General features: G+C 26.8%; 1 protein-coding gene across 2 annotated transcripts in view; it reads right to left on the reverse strand.

The window, feature by feature from the left end:
* Window positions 1-3,249: 3,249 nt before the first annotated feature.
* LOC130443490 (chromosome transmission fidelity protein 18 homolog) overlaps window positions 3,250-12,609 on the reverse strand; it is a 44,881-nt gene continuing 35,521 nt past the window's right edge. For both annotated transcript variants that reach the window (XM_056778161.1, XM_056778160.1), the window contains exons 9-10: window positions 8,225-8,279; window positions 3,250-3,434 (exon numbers count right to left, since the gene is read on the reverse strand). In XM_056778161.1, coding sequence (XP_056634139.1) covers window positions 3,334-3,434; window positions 8,225-8,279 — 156 coding nt within the window. In that variant the 3' untranslated portion in view covers window positions 3,250-3,333. The remainder of the gene's footprint in view (window positions 3,435-8,224; window positions 8,280-12,609) is intronic.

A 12,609-nucleotide genomic window follows, 5' to 3' on the forward strand; every position in this document is an offset into this window, starting at 1 on the left:
TCTGAGATATAATGATTCAAAAAATAAAAAACCAAAAATTTGGTTATTTCACTTTTTCACATAAAATTTGAGGTTATGTGAAAAAGTTGTAGATACAAAAGTTGTAGTTCTTCTCATTACCTACAACTTTGCAATTTGACTTTTTTCCATAGGACTTTTAGTTTTTCCGGAAATCGCGATAAACCAAAATTATCGACCCCTATGAATGATTAAAAGATATAATCCGGTCAATTTAGACGATTCGAAGCTACAAAAATTCCTATCAAGCTGAAAATCAGTAAAATTGTTCAAAATACAATTGAACAAAGAATTTAAATGTTCCCCATCATTTCTGTGAATGGAAAATATTTTATTCAAGGTCAAAGTCAAAAAAATGAGTTTTTCGCAATTTTCAGCAAAACGGTGAGTTTTATCATGAAAATACCTTAGACAAAAATTGTAGACCATAAAATTATCTACAAAAAACGTATCAATACTTTTTTTCCTGCAAGCCACTGTTTCTGAGATATAATGATTCAAAAAATAAAAAACCAAAAATTTGGTTATTTCACTTTTTCACATAAAATTTGAGGTTATGTGAAAAAGTTGTAGATACAAAAGTTGTAGTTCTTCTCATTACCTACAACTTTGCAATTTGACTTTTTTCCATAGGACTTTTAGTTTTTCCGGAAATCGCGATAAACCAAAATTATCGACCCCTATGAATGATTAAAAGATATAATCCGGTCAATTTAGACGATTCGAAGCTACAAAAATTCCTATCAAGCTGAAAATCAGTAAAATTGTTCAAAATACAATTGAACAAAGAATTTAAATGTTCCCCATCATTTCTGTGAATGGAAAATATTTTATTCAAGGTCAAAGTCAAAAAAATGAGTTTTTCGCAATTTTCAGCAAAACGGTGAGTTTTATCATGAAAATACCTTAGACAAAAATTGTAGACCATAAAATTATCTACAAAAAACGTATCAATACTTTTTTTCCTGCAAGCCACTGTTTCTGAGATATAATGATTCAAAAAATAAAAAACCAAAAATTTGGTTATTTCACTTTTTCACATAAAATTTGAGGTTATGTGAAAAAGTTGTAGATACAAAAGTTGTAGTTCTTCTCATTACCTACAACTTTTCTATTTGACTTTTTTCCATAGGACTCATAGTTTTACCGGAAATCCAGATAAACCGTTTTTTACCCTTAAAAACTCACCACCACCAATCGTTCGACTGGAAACGCCGCCGCTGATTTTGATTTCAAGTACACTCGGTTCCATGGTTTCCATATCTAATTTCGCAATTGGCATCATAATTCAGAGAGAATTAGTAGGCCGTCAGGTATATTCAGCTCGCACTTCACTCTTGTTAATTAGACCCAATTACGCGATGTTCTGATATAATTTATGGCACGGCAGAGCGGGGGGTAATTCCACATATATCTGCTATTGTAATAGTAGGGGTTGCGTAGCGGTTAACCCCTTCGCCTTTCCGAATTGATATATGGTGAACGTACCGAATCCAAAATGGAAAATTCACGACAAAATAAATTACTGTTTGTGAAAACGATTAAGTGATAAATTTCCGTTCGTAATAAATATGCAATATCTATTCAAAATGGCCGATAAGAGCCCATTTTGAAATCTCTTAATGATGCTAACTTCAAACGGACGAACACTCGCTCTCTCGGTTATCGAAACGCTCCTTGGACAGTGTAATTGTAAGGGCTAGTGTAGTGTTAGTGTAGTGTTAGTGTAAACATCGCCAACGGTTCCAGAAATTCTAACTTAGACGATCCCAATAAACTTATAAATAATACAGAAGGTTTAAAGCACATTTTTGCGTATACAGAGTGAGTTTGTTGTATGGAATTCCTTAATTGTTTCGGAAACGACTTGTAAGATTTTTGTAATGTCTTTAATAATTTATATCCTAACCGAAATCCAGTATTGCCAGTAAATTAGTTAAAAAATGTCAGAATCAAATTTTTTTTTTAATGGAAACTGCACTAATTTCGTTCAAACTCTTTCACTAATTTACTGACAGTATTTTGTTATGGGTTTTCGGTTAAGATATAGATTATTAAAGTTATTACACGTTTCTTGTTGACTCAAATAAACGATCTTTTGTAACTTTCAATAATATCGTTTTTCCGGAAAAAGGAAAGATCTGACATCAATGTAAATACCGCCGTATTAAAGGCCGTATCATTAGACGCTTGTACACGAAAAATTACAAAAATCGTACAAGCAGTTACCGAGATAATTTCATAATTGAAATCCCGAAATACGAGTTGTCTAATCTTCAAGACAAACACGATCACGAGTTGGCACAAAAACGATCGAGTATCCATTATAATATGTGAGAAATGAGTTTCTAGGAAACAACTTCTGTTAAAATTTATTGTACCAAAGTTGAAAACTCGCTCGTATATTATAAACTTGTGTAAGTTTACTCCATTAGTAGGGGAAATAATTCCTTTCGCAAACAATTACAACAAAACCCATAAATTGTAACTTTCTTACAAAACAATCCTTTTCCTAGTAATTATCTTGATTATTTTCGGGCAATATTTCATCGACATTCTTACAAACTCCAAAAGAACATCTGGTGCATACTGCGTCTCTATACTCTATTCGGAATTTATGACTCTTGTTAATTTATATTCCAAATAAGTACGTGAAAAAAATTGAATTTGAATTATTGGCGGCGTGGAGGAAAAATGGCGGAATGGAGAAAAAATGGCGTCCTGGAACAATGGCCCGGCGAAAAATGGCGGATACGTGACGTAGTCGGACAGGCCAAAACGTCATAAGCAATTTTTACAGGGCAAAAAGACCTTGTATCTCATTTATTATTGTACCAATCGGGCCAAAATTCGGTATTTTTTTCATTTCATTTTCATAAGAACACAAATTATCACGCAAAACATACAAAAAGATCTAAGAAGTAAAATGTGAAATAAAATTCTTATTTTTCGATCTCCTCTGTATACCATTTGAAAATTTATAGTTTTGACAGCTCAAATTGCACATTTCGACAACCTTCCCATTTTTTTTTTAAATGGATAATAAAAATAATTTTCACAATATAGTTTAGACTTTTTGAAACTCCCCGTATATATATATATATATATATATATATATATATATATATATATATATATATATATATATATATATATATCAACGTCAAAGTTTACTTTCAAAATATCACCCTGTGAATATTTTTTGTAGGGAATAAGAAAATAAAGATAAAGTTAATTTGTAAATATTTATTTTCACTAGCTATATAATTAATAATGATAATAATAAAATAAATTTCAATCATATTTTCGTATTGGTTATAATATATCTGACATTTTTATTCGTTTACGAACGGCGTTATTATAACCTTCTTTATATTGATACCAAATATCGTTGTTCAACTCCGGACCTGTTTTACCTGAAAATAAAAAACCGCTCAAGTTTGCAACTACGAGATTTATAAAAATATCCAAACAGCATTCAGCTGAATAGTCTGTAGTAACTTAGGTCAGTGTAACAAAAAAAGAAGACGAATAGTTAGATGTCAAAAACATCAAAACAAAGAGTTTTATTAATAAATTTTATATAATTATCGAATGTTGTTTTTAAAATTGTTTATGAGTGGAAAAGTTGAAAACAAATCTTTATAGGATTAAGTATAGTTTTAAACAACGTTAATATGGTGACCGTAGAATTTACAACAGTATATTTTTAAATTATTCTCATCACTTTGCTTCGTTGTTTGTTTATCAGTAAATGAATACGCAATACACAATAGAATTTTGTGGTCTTCAAATACCTCAAATCCTCTCCAAATATAAAACATTTATATATTTTTTATTATAAGTATTGTATTTTGATAAAATAATCATACTTTAGACACGACAATTATCTAATATAAGCACGTGTAGATATTTTTTGCACCAAAAACATACTTCGTAAACTAATATTGCAGCGTTGCCATATTTACAAAAAATATCTACAAAGTTAATACCAATTATTGATTTTAAAGAAGAATTTAATAAAACACGCATTTTAATCATTTTTCACATGAAAAAATTATAAACAATTTGGTCTATTTAGTTGTAATATTTTAGTTATAAATTACGAAATAACAAAAGTGTACAAACGAATAACTCATAATAACTAAGACCAGTATTACAAAATAGAAGAAGATTCATTAGAGACCATCGAAAAATATGTAATTTCTTGTATTTATTTTATGAGATCGATTTTTGTGGTGTAATTCGAAGTTTGATTAATTGATAATGGATATTAATGAAGATATAAATGAACGTTACTTCTCGAAATCATTATTAAGGAAACGGTTGATGAGAGAATAATCAAAATTTATCTAGATAAATCTGCTTTCTAGTCTCACTCCAACAACGAAATTAGTTAAGTCTTTTGTAATTAAAACTTGAAGGAAGAACCAGGGGCGTATCATGAGGTAAATAGAGTACGAAATTTCGAAAAATAATGATATAAAATATTATAGATGTAATTAGCTAAAATATGGATTCAAAATTTTCAATGTGGTTTGTTTTTGAGGTATTTTTAAAAAATTTCATAGTTGGTACGTGTTGCAAGGTAAAATTACCACAAAATCAGTTTTATAAAAATAAGTTATGAGCAAAAAATTTTGGGGAATGAAATTTTTGTATAAAATTTTCTTTGTGATGAAAGATTTTTGAAAAATCATTGATTGAAAAATAATTTTTTTCATCGAAAAGAGACATTTGTTAGATTTTGGAAATGTAAATTGAAAAAAAAAAGATATAAAATTTAAAATTGTCAATAAAAAAATTGAAAACTTCGAAATTATCGATACAAAATTTTGAATATTCGATACAAAAATTGAATAATTTTGAAGTTTTCAATAGAGAAATTGAAAAACTTGAAATTTTCGATAAAAAAGTAGAGAAACTCAAATTTTTGCTATAAAGAAATTGTTAAAAAAAGTGAATATTCGAAGTTATCAACAAAAAAAATTGGAAATATTCGAAATTTTTAATAAAAGATTTGAAAAATTGGAAATTATCAATGAAAAAGTGGGAAAACTCAAATTTTTGTAATAAAGAAATTGAAAAATACAAATTTCTCACACTAAAGATGGAAAAATCCAAATTTCTCACAATAAAGATGGAAAAATCCAAAACTTTCAATAAAAAAATGGAAATATTCGATAAAAATTTGAAAAAAAACGAAATTTTCGATAAAAAAAGTAGAAAAACTCAAATTTTTGATACAAAGAAATTGGAAAATCCAAATTTTACACACGAAATATCGAAAAATCCAAAAATATTGAAAAAAAAATGGAAAATTCAAAGTTATCAATAAAAAAAATTCGAAATATTCGATAAAAATTTGAAAAACTCGAAAATTTCAATAAAAAAGTAGGAAAACTCAAATTTTCGATACAGATAAATTGAAAAATCCAAATTTCACACATAAAATATCGAAAAATCCAAAACTATTGATAAAAAAATGGAAAATCGAAATTATCAATAAAAACAATTCGAAATATTCGATAAAAATTTGAAAAAACCCGAAAATTTCGATAATAAAGTAGGAAAACTCAAATTTTCGATACAAATGAATTGAAAAATCCAAATTTTTCACACGAAATATCAAAAAATCCAAAACTATTGATGAAAAAATGTAAAATTCGAAATTATCAATAAAAACAATTCGAAATATTCGATAAAAACCCAAAAATTTCGATAAAAAAGTTGGAAAACTCAAATTTTCGATACAAATAAATTGAAAAATCCAAATTTTTCACACGAAATATCGAAAAATCCAAAACTATTAATAAACAATGGAAAATTCGAAATTATCAATAAAAACAATTCGAAATATTCGATAAAAACTTGAAAAACTCGAAATTTTCGTTAAAAAAGTAGAAAAACTCAAATTTTAGCAATAAAGAAATTGAAAAATGCAAATTTTTCACACGAAATATCGAAAAATCCAAAACTATTAATAAACAATGAAAAATTCGAAGTTACCAATGAAAAAAATTCGAAATATTCGATAAAAATTTGAAAAACTCAAAAATTTCGATAAAAAAGTTGGAAAACTCAAATTTTCGATACAAATAAATTGAAAAATCCAAATTTTTCACACGAAATATCGAAAAATCCAAAAATATTGAAAAAAAAATGGAAAATTCAAAGTTATCAATAAAAAAAATTCGAAATATTCGATAAAAATTTGAAAAACTCGAAAATTTCAATAAAAAAGTAGGAAAACTCAAATTTTCGATACAAATAAATTGAAAAATCCAAATTTTTCACACGAAATATCAAAAAATCCAAAACTATTGATGAAAAAATGTAAAATTCGAAATTATCAATAAAAACAATTCGAAATATTCGATAAAAACCCAAAAATTTCGATAAAAAAGTTGGAAAATTCAAATTTTCGATACAAATAAATTGAAAAATCCAAATTTTTCACACGAAATATCGAAAAATCCAAAACTATTAATAAACAATGGAAAATTCGAAATTATCAATAAAAACAATTCGAAATATTCGATAAAAACTTGAAAAACTCGAAATTTTCGTTAAAAAAGTAGAAAAACTCGAAATTTTCGTTAAAAAAGTAGAAAAACTCAAATTTTAGCAATAAAGAAATTGAAAAATGCAAATTTTTCACACGAAATATCGAAAAATCCAAAACTATTAATAAACAATGAAAAATTCGAAGTTACCAATGAAAAAAATTCGAAATATTCGATAAAAATTTGAAAAACTCAAAAATTTCGATAAAAAAGTTGGAAAACTCAAATTTTCGATACAAATAAATTGAAAAATCCAAATTTTTCACACGAAATATCGAAAAATCCAAAAATATTGAAAAAAAAAATGGAAAATTCAAAGTTATCAATAAAAAAAATTCGAAATATTCGATAAAAATTTGAAAAACTCGAAAATTTCAATAAAAAAGTAGGAAAACTCAAATTTTCGATACAAATAAATTGAAAAATCCAAATTTTTCACACGAAATATCAAAAAATCCAAAACTATTGATGAAAAAATGTAAAATTCGAAATTATCAATAAAAACAATTCGAAATATTCGATAAAAACCCAAAAATTTCGATAAAAAAGTTGGAAAACTCAAATTTTCGATACAAATAAATTGAAAAATCCAAATTTTTCACACGAAATATCAAAAAATCCAAAACTATTGATGAAAAAATGTAAAATTCGAAATTATCAATAAAAACAATTCGAAATATTCGATAAAAATTTGAAAAACTCAAAAATTTCGATAAAAAAGTTGGAAAACTCAAATTTTCGATACAAATAAATTGAAAAATCCAAATTTTTCACACGAAATATCAAAAAATCCAAAACTATTGATGAAAAAATGTAAAATTCGAAATTATCAATAAAAACAATTCGAAATATTCGATAAAAACCCAAAAATTTCGATAAAAAAGTTGGAAAACTCAAATTTTCGATACAAATAAATTGAAAAATCCAAATTTTTCACACGAAATATCAAAAAATCCAAAACTATTGATGAAAAAATGTAAAATTCGAAATTATCAATAAAAACAATTCGAAATATTCGATAAAAACCCAAAAATTTCGATAAAAAAGTTGGAAAACTCAAATTTTCGATACAAATAAATTGAAAAATCCAAATTTTTCACACGAAATATCGAAAAATCCAAAACTATTGATAAAAAAATGGAAAATTCGAAATCATCAATAAAAAAAAATCGAAAAATTCGATAAAAAAATTGAAAAGTTCGAAATTTTCGATAAAAAATTAGAAAAACTCAAATTTTTGCTTCAAAAAACTTTAAAAATCCAAATTTTTGGTTTTTAACTTTCGATATTCAATCTCACTCGAAAATCGTTCTAAAACTGAAAAAAAAAATTGAACAATTCCTTCTGGGTATAAAATAATGTCTACCGTCGATCGTTACGCCCTTGTCGAAAGTTTGGTTTAATTAAGGGATTTGTTGAAGCGGTAATTCATCTGTAATTGCTTTCGGATGAAATTCGTTGGCGCATGTTCTACGATCACCGTATTTGCCCACACAAATTGCCATTCGACTTCTTCTTAATGCCCTTCATTGTCATATTAAATGTTTGCACTCATTCTCGGTAATTTCCTATTGGTTGGAAAATGCACCGAGCGAAATTCCCGTTAAACGACAAAAAAAATAAAAAAACTCGAAACTCACCTTTAGTGTTTGAAGACTTTCCAATAATTCTCCCGAAGAAATCTTTGGCGACGACCTGAAAAAGAAGATTCATGATGGAGACGATTTCCGTTTCCGTATGTTTGTTTATCTGATAATTCCTTTTAAACCTCATTCGTTATTTATTTGTTTACCTTTCATATAGAATCGATCAAATTTTATCTCACGTTGACGTAACGTACTAAACAAAGACGAAAAATCCTTATCGTACCAGTTGATACGAGGGTTGGTACTTGAGTTTTGAGATATGGCAACACTGATGTTTTGTTATGTTATGTCAAGTCTGACATCACGAAGTTTGACGTTTTAAATGGTGGAACTAACCAGAACGTATTGTCGAACGAGTGCGTTGGAACAATCGTCTTGGGCAAAATTATTGGAAAAAAGAAATTGAAAAATACAAATTTTTCACACGAAATATAGAAAAATGCAAAAGTATTGATAAAAGTCCAAAAATTATTAAAAAAAAATGGAAAATTCGATAAAAATTTGAAAAAACCCGAAAATTTCGATAAAAAAGTAGAAAAATTCAATTTTATGATACAAATAAATTGAAAAATCCAAATTTTTCACACAAAATCGAAAAATCCAAAACTATAAATGAAAAACTCGAAGTTATCAATGAAAAAGTTCGAAAGTTTGGATAAAAAAAGGAAAAGTTCGAAATATTCGATAAAAATTTGAAAAACTCGAAAATTTCGATATAAAAAGTAGAAAAACTCGAATTTTTGATACATAGAAACATAGAAAAATGGAAAACTCAAAGTTATGAATGGAAAAATTGGAAATATTTGAAATTTTTAATAAAAGAATTGAAAAACTGGAAATTATTGATAAAAAAACACAAATTTTTCGAAAGAAATATCGAAAAATCCAAAACTATCGATAAAAAATGAAAAATTCGAAGTTATCAATAAAAACAAATCGAAATATTCGAAAAAAAATTTGAAAAATTCTAAATTTACTATAAAAAGTAGAAAAACTCAAATTTTTCACACAAAATATCGAAAAATCCAAAATTATTAATGAAAAACTCGAAGTTATCAATGACAAAGTTCGAAAGTTTGGATAAAAAAAGGAAAAGTTCGAAATTTTCGATAAAAAATTAGAAAATCTTGAAAATTTCGATAAAAAACGTAAAAAACTCAAATTATTGATAAAAATGAATTGAAAATCCAAATTTTTCACACGAAATATAGAAAAATGCAAGAGTTTTGGTAAAAGTTCAAAAATTATTGAAAAAAAAATGGAAAATTTGAAATATTCGATAAAAATTTGAAAAACTCGAAAATTTCGATAAAAAACGTAGAAAACTCAAATTATTGATAAAAATGAATTGAAAATCCAAATTTTTCACACGAAACATAGAAAAATGGAAAACTCAAAGTTATCGATGAAAAAATTGGAAATAATTGGAATTTTTAATAAAATAATTGAAAAACTGGAAATTATCGATAAAAAAACACAAATTTTTCGAACAAAATATCGTAAAATCAAAAACCATTAATAATAAAATGGAAAATTCGAAGTTATAAATAAAAAAAATTCGAAATATTCAATAAAAATTTGAAAAAACCCGAAAATTTCGATAAAAAAGTAGGAAAACTCAAATTTTTGATTCAAAGAAATTGAAAAATCCAAAACTATTGATGAAAAAATGGAAAATTCGAAGTTATAAATAAAAAAAATTCGAAATATTCGATAAAAATTTGAAAAAACTCGAAATTTACCATAAAAAAGTAGGAAAACTCAAATTTTCGATACAAATAAATTGAAAAATCCAAATTTTACACACAAAATATCGAAAAATCCAAAACTATTGATAAAAAATGGAAAATTCGAAGTTATAAATAAAAAAAATTCGAAATATTCGATAAAAATTTGAAAAAACTCGAAATTTACCATAAAAAAGTAGGAAAACTCAAATTTTCGATACAAATAAATTGAAAAATCCAAATTTTACACACAAAATATCGAAAAATCCAAAACTATTGATAAAAAATGGAAAATTCGAAGTTATAAATAAAAAAAATTCGAAATATTCGATAAAAATTTAAAAAAACTCGAAATTTACCATAAAAAAGTAGGAAAACTCAAATTTTTGATGCAAAAAATTGAATAATCCAAAACTACTGAAAAAAAAATGGAAAATTCGAAGTTATAAATAAAAAAAATTCGAAATATTCGATAAAAATTTGAAAAAACTCGAAATTTACCATAAAAAAGTAGGAAAACTCAAATTTTCGATACAAATAAATTGAAAAATCCAAATTTTACACACAAAATATCGAAAAATCCAAAACTATTGATAAAAAAATGGAAAATTCGAAATTATCAATAAAAACAATTCGAAATATTCGATAAAAATTTGAAAAAACCCGAAAATTTCGATAAAAAGTAGGAAAACTCAAATTTTTGATTCAAAGAAATTGAAAAATCCAAAACTATTGATAAAAAAATGGAAAATTCGAAGTTATAAATAAAAAAAAATTCGAAATATTCGATAAAAATTTGAAAAAACTCGAAATTTACCATAAAAAAGTAGGAAAACTCAAATTTTCGATACAAATAAATTGAAAAATCCAAATTTTACACACAAAATATCGAAAAATCCAAAACTATTGATAAAAAATGGAAAATTCGAAATTATCAATAAAAACAATTCGAAATATTCGATAAAAATTTGAAAAAACCCGAAAATTTCGATAAAAAGTAGGAAAACTCAAATTTTTGATGCAAAAAATTGAATAATCCAAAACTACTGAAAAAAAAATGGAAAATTCGAAGTTATCAATAAAAACAATTCGAAATATTCGAAAAAAATTTGAAAAACTCGAAAATTTACGATAAAAAAGTAGGAAAACTCAAATTTTTGATACGAAGAAATTGAAAAATCCAAATTTGACTTGCAACGATCGAACAAACGTTTAAACTTTATATATTAAGCACTGCATCGGTCACGATAAAATATGTCTACAAGATAGACGGATAGAATTTTATTTCTAACGAAATTTTATAACTCAACTACAATTTCCATTCAAGTAACTTCTATTTTCATTTATCAAAAATTCATCACGACACAGTTTTTCGCAAATTGCCAAGCTGGCGCGCATCTAAGTTCTCCAATAAATTAGTGAATAGTGTAGTTAAATCATAAATCAGCCGTCAAAATATACAAACTCATCTTAATTACGAAAATAAACTCTATATAAAGAAAAAACACATCTCTAATCTCAATTCCATATATTTTTGGATTGTTCAAAGTATTATATCAAAGTTGAAAACGAGTTTTTACGATAGGACACGAAAACTTATTTCCCAATAACATCCCGGAATCCTTGTAAATCCTCCTAATGCTATTCCCGAACGATATCCAACACCTAATGAAAGATGACCTGGCTAGATTGCGGCATTACCGTTACCATTCGAAAATGGGAAAACTGAACGGCGAAAGGTCCATTTTCAGCGCGGTTTCATTGTTTGTCAGATTAGGGGAATCCCAAGCGACCGCGCCACATAATTTGTCAGAGTTATCTTGTACGGCAGAGATCTTATAAATTGAATCCTTGCTTGGTAAAAATGAGAAATTTAAATGTTGGTTTATTTGAAAATGGAAACTTTTCTACCAAGGAAATATGACTTTTACACATTCCGTTTTACCCGCTTGGAATGTTAAATGGAAAATTCTTCCATGATAAACACGTGAAATTTAACAATTCAGAGGACTAAGTGATATATTTTGAAGGCGTACTTGGTATGGAAAACTACCTAAGGCTTCTCGATACCTAAATCATTCACTTTGAATCCTTTAGTACACGTCCATTGAGCAGGATGTCTATCCTCGCTCATTCTTTAACCAGGAGCTGTTTAAACCCAGGATAAGTCCTTGAAAACATTTAAAATGGGATCAGTTTGAACCCAGGATATATTCAAGCGCTATATTTCAAGCAAGAGCAGTTTAAACCCAGGATAATTGCTTGAAGACATTTAAAGTAGGATCAGGTTGAACCCAGGATATATTCAAGCGCTATTTTTCAAGCAGGAGCAGTTTAAACCCAGGATAACTCCTTGAAGACATTTCTAGTAGGGTCAGTTTGAACCCAGGATATATTCAAGCGCTATTTTTCAAGCAGGAGCAGTTTAAACCCAGGATAACTCCTTGCAGACATTTAAAGTAGGATCAGGTTGAACCCAGGATATATTCTAGCGCTATTTTTCAAGCAGGAGCAGTTTAAACCCAGGATAACTCCTTGAAGACATTTCTAGTAGGGTCAGTTTGAACCCAGGATATATTCAAGCGCTATTTTTCAAGCAGGAGCAGTTTAAACCCAGGATAACGCCTTGCAGACATTTAAAGTAGGGTCAGT

Source organism: Diorhabda sublineata, chromosome 4, assembly GCF_026230105.1.
Source record: "Diorhabda sublineata isolate icDioSubl1.1 chromosome 4, icDioSubl1.1, whole genome shotgun sequence".
Taxonomy (NCBI): domain Eukaryota; kingdom Metazoa; phylum Arthropoda; class Insecta; order Coleoptera; family Chrysomelidae; genus Diorhabda; species Diorhabda sublineata.